At 40.7% G+C, this 14,949-nt stretch overlaps 1 protein-coding gene across 1 annotated transcript in view; it reads left to right on the top strand.

Annotated features, from left to right (window-relative positions):
- Positions 1-13,112, top strand: part of LOC145484669 (uncharacterized) — a 335,301-nt gene extending 322,189 nt beyond the window's left edge. Inside the window, exons 2-4 of the mRNA XM_081463274.1 lie at positions 10,271-11,735; positions 12,179-12,359; positions 12,915-13,112. Of these exons, the coding sequence (XP_081319400.1) occupies positions 11,502-11,735; positions 12,179-12,359; positions 12,915-13,108 (609 nt within the window). The 5' untranslated portion in view covers positions 10,271-11,501 and the 3' untranslated portion in view covers positions 13,109-13,112. The remainder of the gene's footprint in view (positions 1-10,270; positions 11,736-12,178; positions 12,360-12,914) is intronic.
- Positions 13,113-14,949: the final 1,837 nt, after the last annotated feature.

The following is a 14,949-nucleotide window of genomic DNA, read 5'->3' as shown; positions in this document are numbered from 1 at the left end:
ATGGACTAGCATCCCATCCAGGGGGGAGTAGAAATACTCCTAGTTACTTCATGCTACAGAAACCGAGATAAGCTCCTGCCTGATGGGCCACTTGGTTTGTATCCAGACTACTTATCTTACAATATGAAATTTCACCATCTGCTCAGTCTCACACAATTATGCTGTTTGACGGTCGATCATGACGTGTATCGGATGTCTCGTGTTCATTTCAGTCATTGAAGCTTACCGCGTTGAATGATTTTGATTTAAATGAAGCTACTGTCTGACGTTTATGATTTTATCACATAAATTTTCTATAGATCGTTTTCACGTGACGTCATCAAATTCCAAAATCAAAAACTAAAGAGCCATGAAAGTCTTTATTCTCGTCAGGCATAAGGGGTTCTAAATTTATATCCGTTCACAACTTTTCAGCTCAATAGCGTGCTTAGTTTGGAAACCAGGGCAGTTTGAGGTTCAGAGTTATGGTGGTGCGCGGCATACCGCGCCGATCGCGTTTGTGGAAAAATAAACACTTACCTGGTGATTTTAGTCTTTTTAGGCATTAAAGTGTTAGGCAAAGTGCTTGTGTAAATGTTTGTTGGTTCAGTTCAGATAATTAGTCGCCTAGATAGCCAAAGTAAGTTTCAGATGTTTACACTATTTTCCAGCCACCATGCTGGTGGAGAGCAGAGCTTCACCAACATGGCGGCGCCATACTGGGCTCTCTAAATTTGCGCAAAACATTTCCACGAATATCTGAAGTTTAGTGCAAACGCAGAGACCTAAAACTTGGAGAAATCTCTTCTTTACCTATCTCCTATAACGTTACAATTTCTTGACTTTATCCACTGAATAGTTATCGATTTATTTTTTCGTTGTGTGACAGTGAATACCATCTACTGTCGTCGTAAACGTTTTGCCTACGTTTTCGCCAAAGTTTCAGTTCGAGAAATCGCGCAAATTAAGTGACTTATATTATGTTCCAAAATTTGCGAAAAATCGCTCAATAAAGTGCCTCTAAATGACGATTTTTCAAAATCGCTAAATTAACGTGTCGCCAAAATTTCATGTAATGAGATAATAAGTGTCCAAAGGTTCTGCCATATATGTTTTCTCCCACGTTTATGCATATGGGGGAAACAGTGGCAACGCTTTGAGAGCAAGGGTATGTAAGTTATCTGGACTCTCTCTTCTCCCACCAGGGTTTAACGCATATATCGGTCGGGGAAGGGAGACTTCAGGAACCACACTAGGTCAACATACTTTGGTCTCATAGCGTCCCTCAGTTTCCATCAAGAAGTAAAGTTAGGTGGCAGCGAATTGTTGGGGCAACCTGACGAAAATTGAATACTGATGACCTGCAGTAGCAATACGACTTTAAAAAATGGGATTAACTCAGACCTGATAAACCAACCAACTAACGAGAGTTTATAATTTCAGTTGACTCAATAGGGCATTCAACAGATCTTTTACAGTGTGTTTTATTTTAAAATATACTCCCCAATGGAAGGTTTAATGGCTGGAACAACCAGGCACACCCCACCGATGCGGATTAATCTTAACCCAAAAATTAGGTTTTCGGCTGAGCAAAATGTTTTCGATTCCTTTACCTTAAAGAACAATCGATAGGCATAGCCGGCTCTGTGAATCACTTAAAATGATGAAGATATTCACATCTAAATATAATAATTATGAAATAAATTCCTCTTATTAGGTGCAGGTCGAAGTTTTTCTGTCTATTTTCATAAAAATCACGGGGGTTTTTTTCAGTTCCAACATGGAGGCCGGCGGGTATCGCGGCGTGGAATACAAGCTCTACCTCTATCCTGTTGTCATGGAAACCATTAGCCGATCCGTATTACCTCCATGGCATACTGCGCGGTTACGTCATTACGTATAATGGAGTGGATGGCCTGTTACCTGCTGAACATGCAAACACGAGCAGTTCAAACCTGTCGCTGGAGCTGGGAGGTTTGGATGAATACGCTGAGTATCGATTTGAAGTTCGAGCTTTTACGATCAAGGGAGCGGGACCCTTAACTCACATCAACTGTCTGACGGATCAAGATGGTAAGGCGTAAAAAAAGTCAGTTATTTTCCAAGTCATTGAGTTTGAGGATCGTTTACTTTATTTTTATTGGTAAGAGGATGGGAGGAGAGGTGCGGATGGGATCTGATAGATCGGATAGGCCCTGCAGTATATACGGACCAGCCCCTCTTTATCAGAAAATCTTACCCTGCGCCTTTTAAGATAAGCCCACACCCCTCCTCCATCCCCACAGAAAAAATCAAACTTTTCAAGCCCGCTGTCAAACTAAACTCGTAATGTCAGAATCAAAATTGCAGTTTTAAGTGATAGTGATAGTAATAATATTGCAAGTACACCGATTAACTGTTTTTCGATGGGGCGTGTTTCTAAGAGGGATCCACCGTATTTGCCGCGAATTAGTTGGGGGTCTGAGGTGTGCTCCCCGGGAAAAAAATTAACTTTTCAGAACCTCAGAAGCGCTATTTTAGGCATTCTGGTAGAATCTTTGCCCAAATATACTTTAAAATTACAGAGAAAAGCAAACTCAGTTGCAAATCTCTAGGACATGGAAAGAAACTGGTTCGTACAAGAGGATTTTTGAACACGTTTTTTTATGGTAATCATGTTGGCTACACATTGCCAATTTTAAAACGACATAAAATTATTCTAAACGTTATTATATTTACAACCCAAAACCCTGGCAAGCGTGCAGTGTACGGTTATTTGTTTGTTTGTTGTTTTATGCTTGGGAGAATCTTTTAAAATATGGATTCGTAAACAAATAAGCTACTTTGAACAGATGAGACATCTTGTCACAGTCTTGTCCAATTTTACCGGCCGTGGCTTCCTCGTGAAAGATGAATTATATTATTATAGTAGTAGCAGTAGCAGTAGCAGTAGCAGTAACAGTAGCAGTGGCAGTGGCAGCGGCAACAGCAGTAGCAGCAGCAGCAGCAGCAGTAGTAGTAGTAGTAGTAGTAGTAGTAATAGTAGTAGTAGTAGGAGGAGGAGGAGGAGGAGGAGGAGTAAAGTTTCAAATTGAGAGCATGTAGCCTTTTGTCATGTACCAACACAAAAAAAAAGCTCGTAAAAAATATCATCCAGCGCACTAGAGTATGTCTGTCTTTGAACACAACAACGTTGACTAAACAGTGTCACTATAAGCCGGGTAAGTCATTTCTCTGACTAGGATGGAAGCGTTTATGTAGAACTGTAGCTAGCTAGTTGTATGGCAGGACCTGTTCAAAAACTCACGTTCACCACAGCATTCATTTGTCCCCAGTGCCCGCAGCACCGCCTCAAAATATCTCTGGCTTCAACACCAGCAAGCATGACATCCAGGTCTTTTGGGAGGAGGTTCCTCCCCGTGACGTCAATGGCATTTTGCTGGGATATCGTATTATATTTAATGAAACATCGGACGAGGTCTTTAGCGAAAGTGTTGAATTTCCAAGAATGAACGTCACTTTGGGCTTTCTAAGACCTTACACCTTCTACTCAATACAAGTACTAGCATATACCATAAAAGGAGATGGACCGAAGAGCCCTCCAATCATAATCAGAACAGAGGAAGAAGGTAAGACAGACAGGGGAAGGGACGGGATCTATGTCTCATAACTTCAATATCTTACAATTTGTTTTTCAATTATTTATACGGTCAGTAGAAACTGAATTCTTAATTTATCAATTAGTAACGTAGATAACTGAAATTAAAGAAGTGATCATGAGTGACTAATATATTCTTTCAACTGTACTAAACCCGTTTACTTTCAAGTACTCATAATGCGTAAAGTACTCGGGCTCAGGATGGAAAAATCCGAACCCCAGCTCGAACGCGTGGGATTAGCCAATCAGACTCAAGGATTTAGGATTCCGGACCGCTGAGAAGCTGATGCAGTTCGGCATGACCTCCACTTCTTATTTCTATTTACCTTCCATGAATCATGTGGAAACCATCTGTGTTGTGTTATATCTTGTTTATTCCCCAGCTCCGCAGGTCTACCCCTGGAATGTGACCGGTCACAACTCCAGCTCCACGTCCATATACCTGCAGTGGTCCGCAATTCCCGCAGAATTAGTGGCCGGAGTTTTACGAGAGTACAGAATCGCTTACGACGAGCTCAATGATCGTAATGAGTCCATTAAAAGGCACCTGCTGAGATTGCCAGTCGACCATTTGTCCGTAAATCTGACAGACCTGGAAAAGTATACAAAGTACAGCTTTGAATTGCAAGGAATCAGCAAATTCTTCGGCGTGAGCAGTCCGCCCATTGTTATCATCACAGATCAGGATGGTAAGGAGGATCTGCACATGAGGGCACATGTTTACACCAATCTTACACCATGCCATAGAAAATACAACCAATCAGAATAGAGGAAAGCCATTGTATATTCGACCGTATTAAACCTAACCTTCCCATCATGTGCTGCGCGTATGTCGCCTTGATTGTGTTGGCCACTGTATTTTCTCATGGCATGATATAAGATAGTTATGCAACCCCCTCTCGTGCTATACCATGGAATATCCCACTTATGACTTGCATTTTTTTGGTATAGACTCTGGCCTTAAGTCTTGTCTATAAACCGAGAAATACGTAATAATAATTGACCGAGTGGAGAGCAATTCAAGGAGTAATCGCGCGAGTAATTTCAAATTACGAGCACGATTGCTCCCTGAATTGTTCGTCACGAGGTCCAATTGCTAATTAATCGTATCTATAACAAATTTAGAAATTAAAAAAGTCTTTGGAGAACTTCTTTTCAGTGAAAAAGTCAGTAGTGCTTTCCATAAGTTTTAAAAACTGTAGGAAACATTAAGAAGGAAGCCAAAAATATTGGATACATATTGGATACCTGCAATTGGACACCCACGTTATCGCTCGTCGATTACATGACAAATAGGCGCGCGGAGAACCAATTACGATCAAGAATTTTGTTATAGATACGATTAATTAATGGTACAACGCTCCGAAGCGTTGCACGACTGGTATAATTATCTAATATACGCGTACGTGGCAGGCATTCTAAAGTCTGGGATGAAGAATGTTGTCAAAAACTGTTCGGAGACTTGTAATGAACGCCGAACGAAAGCAGCCTAAATTAACTTGTCTACCATTTTCCATTCCATCTGTCTCTGTTCCAAAGGCATCACTGATGCAAAAACAATCAGGTTAATATGAGTTTCGCTTACAAGGTTATATTCTTGCAAATCAAGCGCTTTTCTTCCTTTCAAAATTAAAGATACTGTACCATTGAGGTTTCGTTTTGAAGCGGAGGCAAACGGTCTTTGCCTTGCTTTTGATAGTAACTGAAGACGTAGACACTGACTATAAAAACAGGAGTCCTAACTTCTTTTCTCTCCAGCGTTTCCTTGCGGTGTTTCTACGTTACGATCTGTGGCGAAAATGTCAGTATCGAGGGTCTCCCAGGGGCTTTGGGGAACAAGGGAACATTGGCAAAATATCGAAGGGAACAAGGGAACATCAGCCATTTTTTGGGAACAGGGGAACAAAATTCAAAAAATTACAAAGGGGAACAAATAACAAAAATGTGTGGGAACATGGGAACATAGGGCAATTTTGGAAGGGAACATGGGAACAAAGACCCCCCTGGGAGACCCTCAGTATCAGGTGACACTGTAGTAAGTATTTGATGTGAACCTTCTCCCATCCTAGCAACCATCTGTGTTCCCATACGTATAGAGTCGAGAAGGCAACTCAGCAAGTCGATGCACGTTAGAGAATCCTTAGCTTAACACCTGCCTGTTTGAAATTCGGATAAAATTAAAATAGCTTCCTTGTTTTTTTGTTTTTTGTTTTTGTTTCTTAAGGGAAACAGTGACACATATTTAATATAACAAGGTAGTTTTTTTACAACCTTACTAAACCAAACTTCATTCACACCATGAATATACTACAGCAAGAGATTATGACGGGTAAGGTGAACTACTTGAACTCGTGCTCAACAGAGAGCAACCGTTGCTTTTGATGCGAGTGAAGCTAAAATTGCAGATCAATTTATGTCTCTCTGTTTTGTTTATTTTTTTCTTTCAATTCTCCAGTGCCAAGTCGTGCACCGGGAAATATCGTCTCGACCAATACAAGTTCCACAAGCCTGCTAATAACATGGGAACATATTCCAAAGAAACTTGTTCATGGGATTCTGCTCGGTTACCGCGTGTTTTACCATCAGTTTGTGGCCGAAGAAGAAATTGGTGCCAGAAGGCGGAAAAGAGCTATTGATATCGTAAACGAAACTATCGAAACTTTGCCATCAAACACGACATTTCTCAGGATATTCAACCTCACAAAGTTCACCAATTATTCCTTCAGAATAGTTGGCTTCACGAGCAAAGGTGACGGGAAACTAAGCCAAACTTTCAACGTGTCCACAGACGAGGATAGTAAGTTGATGTTTGAATGCTTTTAGTGCCATAACTCAGCGAAATATTCTAATAATCATAGCAATCCTCAATAAGAATAAAAGATGGCGGCTGTTCATTTTACCACAATACCTTGCAAACCTACCACCGCTTATAAGGCACAAGAAAAACGCTATTATTAGCATTATTTACTCCTGAACTAACGACACTGTGTATGTTAGGTTTAAAGATTGAAGAACTTCTCTGTGCGTTTTTATGACCGTTGTTAAGGTTTTTGTGCACTAAGAACTATGGATAAATGTACCAGTATTGTGTTCGAGGAAAGGTAATATAAGAAGTTTAGACTTCATCAATGACGAGTTTTCAGGAAGCCCCCCCCCCCCCCGCCCACCTCCACCCACTGTTATTGGAGTGAAATAAAAGTTTTGTCTTCGACCTAAGCAAGAAAAGCTACATATTCACCCCGCCATCCTTGTTAGACAAATCTGTACTTATATTGTTTATCAATGGATCAGACAGTGTTGTAATGTGTCTTCCGATATGAAAGACTAGTGAAACGCTCGCTACATGCTCACTACATGGTTCACTAAAAAGATGAGAGGGACATGTGTCCAGAACTTCAGCTGCTTACTGCACACAACAAACGAAAAAGTGCAACATGTTTGCAATTCAAAAACGGATCGTCCTTCTTGTTCTAGTGTAGATTGAACCAAGGATTATTGCTTTATTCAAGAATATTAGCTCACGGTAACGACGATATTATTCAGCCCAAACTCTCGTACCCACTAAAATGTTCAAATGTTAAATGTGTTTAGTTCCCAGTAAGCCACCCCTGGGTCCTCACGCGGTCAACATGAGCGGACCGCATTCCATTCCGGTATCCTGGGAACCAGTCCCAGAAGGCTTTGTACATGGCGTTCTTCTGGGATACCGCATCTTCTACACAGTAAAAAGTATAGCTGGAGAGGATGTAAGAAAACTCACTGTGAATACGACAACAAACGAAACAGCCTTGAGAACAACATTGAGTGATCTACAGAACTACGCCGTTTATGAAATAAAAGTGACAGCATTCACTGTGAAGGGCGATGGAGCGATCAGTCACAGCATCACAGCAGGTTTGTGTAAGAAAAAAACAGTTTCAATCTTGTCGGGGGATCAGGCACTGATTTCAGGAGGCAGCGTGTCCGAGTGGTTAGGGCGCGGGACTCGAAATCTGAAGGTCGTGGGTTCAAATCCCGCTCTGACCACGAAGTTGTAGTTATTTCTCGGTAGACCCTAGTTCAACTCCTCGGTCACTCTTTAAGTAGCCAACTAGTCTGCCTCCCGCCAGTTGGGATTCGTAAGCCTATTATGTTTCTTTCAGTTTAAGTGGCATGCCTACGAACCAGCTAGGTGTAGCTAAGCGCCTTGACCACCGTAAACAACAACATTTGAGCATTTTGTTTTTGTTTTCTATTTTTTTTGGTAAATCTTCTTTCAAGGGTTTATTGTTGAGGGTAGGGATTTTGCTATATAACATCACACGCCTTGTTACAGTAAATACTCTCGATTTTGAAAGTATTCTAAGTTGTGTGACTGTGGTTAGCTTTGCGTCCTCATAACACAGATCAAAGAGTTTAAGGCTACAAAGTAAGTTTAAAAGAAACGAGTAAAATTAAAAACAAGCAAGTGCAAAAAGGCAAAACGAAAACAAAAAAGAATTCCTTTCTAACGAAATAACTATGAGTGTTAATCGCAAAGTCGAAGCACCATTTTTTTTCTGTTTGAATAATAGCGAAGTCAAAAAAGCCCTTCTGTGACATATACGAATAATTATTCACGTGTGGAGTTTGTGGAATGAATGAAATGAATGAATGAAAGACTGAATTTAAGTGTCAATTGTATTTACCTTCAAAAACTAATTGGGGACACAATTTACACATAAAAAATATACCTTATCTACATAAAGTTAAAATTATTTACAATTTCATTCCAAACCAAAAAAACCTGGTAGAGTAACCTGTCATGACTGAAAATATTTTCTTTCAGTAACTTGCAGATGCCCATTAAAAATGACGACAAACTGGTATTCCTTCCCTCCATATATGAGCCGTCAAGGGAGTTCATACGTGGGACCTTTTCCATTCATACTGAACTGGGCGACTAGCCGATGCTGTAAGCCATGCTTCAATGGCTACGGACCCACTTCGGTCGATTACGAGCATGACAGAGGGAACATGACCGCTGAGAAAGACAACGTGTCGCTGGTGTATAAGATTGAACACGAAGCAGACATGAGCTTTCCTATAGAGGGGTACAGAGGTCAATCTAGATACGGGGTTTATCGTTATGTGCCCCTGGTAGAATCAGCCGGGGTGGCTCTCATCGCACCTTTACCTTCAGCGGAAGAGAAAGCTAATACTGTGATACGTGTTGGCACCGCTTGTTTCCCGATGTTGCTCCTGACATTACTGATGGTGCTGCTGGCCGGGACGGTCTTGTGGGCACTGGTAAGTGTTGAACGTATGTGAGCCGAATGTTTGCACTGCTCCTTCCGAACAAGCCCTTAATTCATTTGCCTCTTTATTTGTAACCCTTATTTAGCTAATTTGTTGATCTCCGTGACATTCTGTCATGACTTTTCAAAAATGTCTGTGAAAAAACTCGAGAGAGAGACGAGGAAGTGTGTATTCATGGGAGAGGAGAGTGGTGTACTGGGGCGATTGCACGGAAACGAAATAAGTTTATTATCCACCCACTCCCTCAGCTATACATGTAGAATCATGATTGTCCATGATTGTTCTGGGTCCTAATAAAAACACATCTCCTTAAAAGGTGAACGAAAGTTTGACAGTTTTCCAATAAAGCAAAGAGAACACAATCATTTCTAAGCGGTAAATTTCATTATTTCTGTTAATATTGAATTAGCCGAATTTTCTCATTTCCTTTTTCAACTTTTTTCCTCTTTTATATTTCCCATTTGACAGGAATATTCTGCTAGCCCCGAGGAATTTCCAACATTATTCACTCGAGGATTATGGGCAGGTTTTTGGTGGGCTTACATTACGTGCACCACAGTAGGGTAAGGAAATTACTATATAGAGGTGTCGGGAAAAAAAAAAAATTATAATTGGCCAATGGACGAGTTGGTTAAAAAAGAAAATTGACAAATGAGGACTCAACTGAGAGGAAAACCCAGCTTATGAGCCGATTTCAAGCAGCTAATATAGCACATTCAAATTTCTAATATTATTTATTTTGTAGATTTTTATGAATTTGACATAACCACAAAATTGGGGAGCCCTCTAATAAGCCGTTTTCGAGTTGCCTTTTACCTCTTTTTCTCAGCGAGTCCTGGTGCAAGTCAATGAACGTGCAAGAAAAAATCATTTCAATGTGAAAGGTTGTGCACCAAGACTCCTTTTGAAACAGAGGTAACAGTAACTAAGAAATGGCTTATTGAGTTAGTATAACTCGGTGGCTAATTATTAAAAACAGAATATCGAATACCAAAATAATGTTCATTTTTTATAAATTCTGATAGCTTACTCGAAGCTTTGCGTCAAGCCAATTGGAGGCACCGGCATCCTGGTGATATATTGTTAATATTCTTTTTATTTGGTTTCTAGTTATGGCGACAAGGTTCCTCGCAGCTTTCTGGGACGGCTCTTCGCCATAGCCTGGACCCTCGTTGGCCTCGTCATCATGTCATTTCTCGTAGCTGAGATGACTAGTGCTCTTGTGTCATACTCAGTGCTTCAGACCGCGAATAAGAAAATATCTGGCGTTAAGGTAGTTCACTTCACAAACAACAGGCCATTCCGAGTAAATCCCTCTCTCGCTTTCGAAACGATGCCTGATGTAAAACATTTTAGTGTAACTGGGACTAATAGTAGATTTGCACGTTGTCGTCATTTGACTACAACTACCAGAATTCCTTTCGTTTTTTCTTTATTATTTAAATTTTGAATTCCCAGTGGGGTTTAAATAACAATTGCCCTAATTAGCACAAGAAACAGAAGAATTGAAGGATTCTGGTAGTTTTAGTCAAACGACTCCATCACGCAAATCGCCTATTACGATTTTGGACGACTCAATGTTATCTGATCCGCCATCTTAGATTGCATGATAATTACAAAACGCCAGAAAACCACCAAAACAGGCTTAAAATAGTCAAAACTGGTAAAGAAGACTTAATTTATCCAACAAAAAAGTAAAAGTTGAACCTGGAAAATCTAAAATTGGAATCAAAACAAGGCTATCAAACTACAATTGTCGGTTGCATAAACATCAAGTTCCTTGAACGTACAACGGCATGTACTTTTAACAACTTGTTTCCCGATAAATTTTAGAAAGTCATCTAATTTGTCGAGGAAAAGGTTGTTAAAAAGGTTGCTATAGAGCTATTTACTACTTCAAAGCTGGTAGAGTTACAAGCGTTCAAAATTTGTGAGGGCCTCAAAACGCCGGCCGTCTCTCCAGGCTGAATCGGAGTAAAAAAAGTGTTAATAAAATACCTCAGCAACGTAGGTAGTTTACAAAATTCCAACAGTTATATTTGCACAAGCATGGCGTCGTTGGTGTCAGAGATCCTCCAAAATTAACGAACATTTGTTCTTTAGATTGGAGCCATTCAGGCGTCCCCGGAATACACACTTGGTGTGCGCAAGACAGCGCGTATGAATCCAGGTACATACGCTATATACCATTATTATTTAATGATAATCAGAATTTCCTTCACAGTTTGAATTGCCTGGCATGGTATCAGGGAATACAGTTGCCCATTGCCTGTATATCTACGTGAAAACGAATCTTCATGCAAAACCTATGTTTAACCTGCGCGTTCATTTTCTTGCAAATCAAACCCATTTCAACTGAAACGTTTTGCACTAGGCCTCGTTTTTGAACATCCACGCATCAACCTACAAGTGGTACTCAGGTCACGCGTGTTACCGTCACCAATTTCGTCCTCGAGTAGGTCTTTTAGACAACGTACGATAACCCTTGGCTTCAACTTTTGTCACAGACATTTGCGCTTTAAACAAGTTGGTGGTCGTCTCGTACCTGAGGGTTTCCTTTTGTTTTACAGGTCAGCAGTATCACACATACAAGGAGATCAACAGAGCGATGATGAACAAAGAAGTAGAAGGTGCTCTTATTGACTTGTACGTCGTGTCTACCCACAAGGATCTCTCCTCCAATCCTAAGCTGCGGGTGTTCAACGTGTATGACTATCAAAAGACGTACGGAGTAGTGCTGGCAGGGGTCTCTATGAAGCTAGAGAAGTGCTTCCTTGACTTTGTTAAACTGAACAAGGGAGACATCTTTCACAAAATAGAACAAACAGTAAAGAGGCCAATGGTAATTTAAAAGTTAATTTTGTGAAACCCATGCATAGCAACTTCCTGCTTGCTCTGTTTTAGTTTGAGCAACTTTTTTCTTTCTTTTCCTTTTCTTTCCTCTCTGTCTTTTATTTTTCTAACAAAAAGTCTTCTCTAAAGGTTGATGGCTGGCGAAGAACAGTCCCGAGTCCACGTAAAATAAAAGCAGTCTCATTACATAATTTTCGAGTTTCTCAAACTCGTATATATAATTTGTAGAACATCAACGACGCACTGAGGAACACTTTTCCAAACAGATTGTAAGACCCAAAACGCTTTGAACCAGGAAGTATAACAAGCTCATAAGTCCTGAAAACTCTTCGTTTACCGCGTTTTTCCGTTTAATCAACGTGTTGAGTGACAAGCCTCAAAGAGTAAGGACCTGTGTGTACTGAGTAATGATATACGAGTAATTTATTCCAGACTTACGAAGACTCCATTGCAGAGGATCCTGTCGAGGATGTAAGCGGTGGACTTTTTGACCCCAGCGCTTACCAGTTCCGTTTGAGTGTTTTCTTCCTGTTGGCTCTCTTTGCTGTGGCTGTTCTTTGTGGACTGGTTTATCATATACACTGGACATCAAAACGACGTTCAAATAGTATAGGTAAGTAGAAAATTAATCTTAACTTATGTTGGAAGGGAAAAGAAACCGACCGACAAACACGACAGTGTGCATGATTCAGCGCGTCCCTGGTCTTTTTTATTGATGGTAATACCCACACTGTAAGGGGACATACCATAAGCAGATGTTTACATCTCGTAACCCCACCCCCTCCACCACCATCACAGCTCCCCCGGTCTGTCACCTATATTTACTATAGATCCGGAAGGACTTGACTTCTCAGGACATTGTGAATCGCATCTAGAAAGGAAGGGATTGGATGAAGCACGTCGCGAATCGCAGTCTTTGAGATCTCTAACTTAAGTAGTTCTTTACATAAGCCTTTCCTTGCCTCACAGATTTGATATTTGTTAATTTATTTTAATTTATTTTGTGGCAAAAATAATATTAATTTAGTAAACTTAAACTTATACATAGTTCACTTTATCAATGCACTTGGCCGATGGAACATGACAAAAATAATGTTAATAAACTTAAACTGAGACAGACTGCCCTCAATCTATCATTAACATAATTAACTATGCTTATATTACACAGACCATTACAACCATCTCGCGACTGTACGACGAGAAATGCGTCAAGAAGTGAACAACTTTCACAGAAGGTTTTGTGAAATCGTCGAGGAACTGAAAAGACGTCACATCAAGGAGAGACGACGGTTCTTGGCACGCAGAAGCAGCAGTTTTTTACATATCACAGTGACTTCTTTCCGCAACTACTCTGAGAGCTGAGAAGTCATGCCTTAGGGTGAGGCGTGAATTCAAAGGCTTGTAAATAGCCCACTTCACAGGATTTCGAATTAGACTCGTCGCGTGTGCTCTTCGAAGAAAGACTGAGCGAGGAACTCAAAGAAAGTCTCCATAGGTAGCTTATCGACAAAATAAAAAAAAAAAACTTTAAACTTCAAATTCCCAGGGTTTTTCGACATTCCATTACGTTGTCAACAGAATGTCCAACTACTCCCCCCTGGATGGACCGATGCTATTCGGTTTTGTCACGTTACCTTAGCAATTTACCGGTACTCGTTTGCTACCTTAACTAAAGAAAGCATTGTGAAAACAGATAAAATAACTCTGGATCACCGGCTCGGCTCACTACCCAGATATTTGGATTCTCAGACCAAAATCATGAATAACCTACGCCACCTTTATTCTGGAATAGCCTAGTTCCAAGGCCTAAATATCTGGTCGCGGTCACTCGGTTTCTAGTACATGGTCGTGACCGTTCGTCTCGGCTACGTCGCCGGAACGGGTTGACGGGGATGGCCTGGGAGAAAGCCGCGTTTGACTGCAGCTGCCTTGGATTAGTTTCATCTTTGCAAGTGGTCACCCGAAACCGCTTTCCTCGATTGATTAGCGCGCCATAAGAAAACACTTCACACATTTAAATTCTAATGGCAACAGAATGACAACTGTCTTTAAACTCGCAAAATTTGATTTGTCGAATATTTATTTTGTTGAGCCTGCGAAGCCATTATTAGCGTAATAACGTCTAAGGAATTAAAAACAGACCGATTGGCAAATAGTTTTTGAATGGATATTTGCTCTCAACTTTAGAGCTAAACACAAAAAAAAATCACCAAGAAAGTTGTAAAAGACAGTTTGTGATCTCCAGTTGAAAGAAATGGAAGACAGCAGGTCGCCTTGTCCAATCGAAAAGACTTAATAGCTACCCACATCCACGTGCGCATTTTCAATCTTGCTGACCTGATTTGGAAGATCCTCACGTGATCGCACATCGACCTCAGTCGCTTTCTTGACTCGCTCGCTCTGATTCCTGCGGTGCACACAACACGCTATAGCAAATGCCAGAGACATGAACGCCAAACATCCCAAGAAGATAGAGATCGCTATGAATTTAGGACTCTTGCGGTTGGCCGCACCCTTTTTCGAGTTTGAAGTTTTGCTTTGATCTTTCGACAAATGAAGATGGGACAAGCTGTGCCCGGCATGTTTGTGACTGTGAACATCATAATCACGCGCAGGTTTGGATGATCTTTGAATCCTGGCAAACGCTAATAAAACGTCCCGCTTTCCTTGCGCAAATGCTTCGGGTATTCTCTGATCTTGAGGTTTCTTGGACTCGGCTCCAGATTCCAGCTCGGATTGATCAGTGTGGTAAGGGAAAACAGAAAAACTTGCTGTCATCTCCAATATGACCAAAAGACTAAAAAACGCCACAAATAATTTCTTTGCCATATCGCAATGCACGAAGTCCTGGCAGAATAGACCTGGTGTGGATTGAATTGCGCACGAGCTTGTCTCATGCAATTAATTTGTTTAACAGACGTCATAGAGCACTTTTCAATTGAGTGTCGAAAGTAATCAGACAATTACTTTGGTGTTGGTTTTACTGCGATTTGAGATTGGCTGAGTAGTCTAATTGCTAAGTTACTGGTTTAGTTTCGGTTTTACGACAATCAGTTGAAAACCGTTCTAGTATGCACATGTTTATTACACAATTAGTGGCGCGCGCGGTTCACATTATTCTCATTTGAATGCAAAAAAACACGCTTATAAAATTGTCAAAATTACTCCTTAACTAGCAATATAGAATATCTGTAACCCAAATG

Source organism: Orbicella franksi, chromosome 4 (genome assembly GCF_964199315.1).
Source record: "Orbicella franksi chromosome 4, jaOrbFran1.1, whole genome shotgun sequence".
In the NCBI taxonomy this organism is placed as follows: Eukaryota; Metazoa; Cnidaria; class Anthozoa; order Scleractinia; family Merulinidae; genus Orbicella; species Orbicella franksi.
Note: the sequence above shows the minus strand (reverse complement) of the source record. Positions and strands in the feature narration are given on the sequence as shown.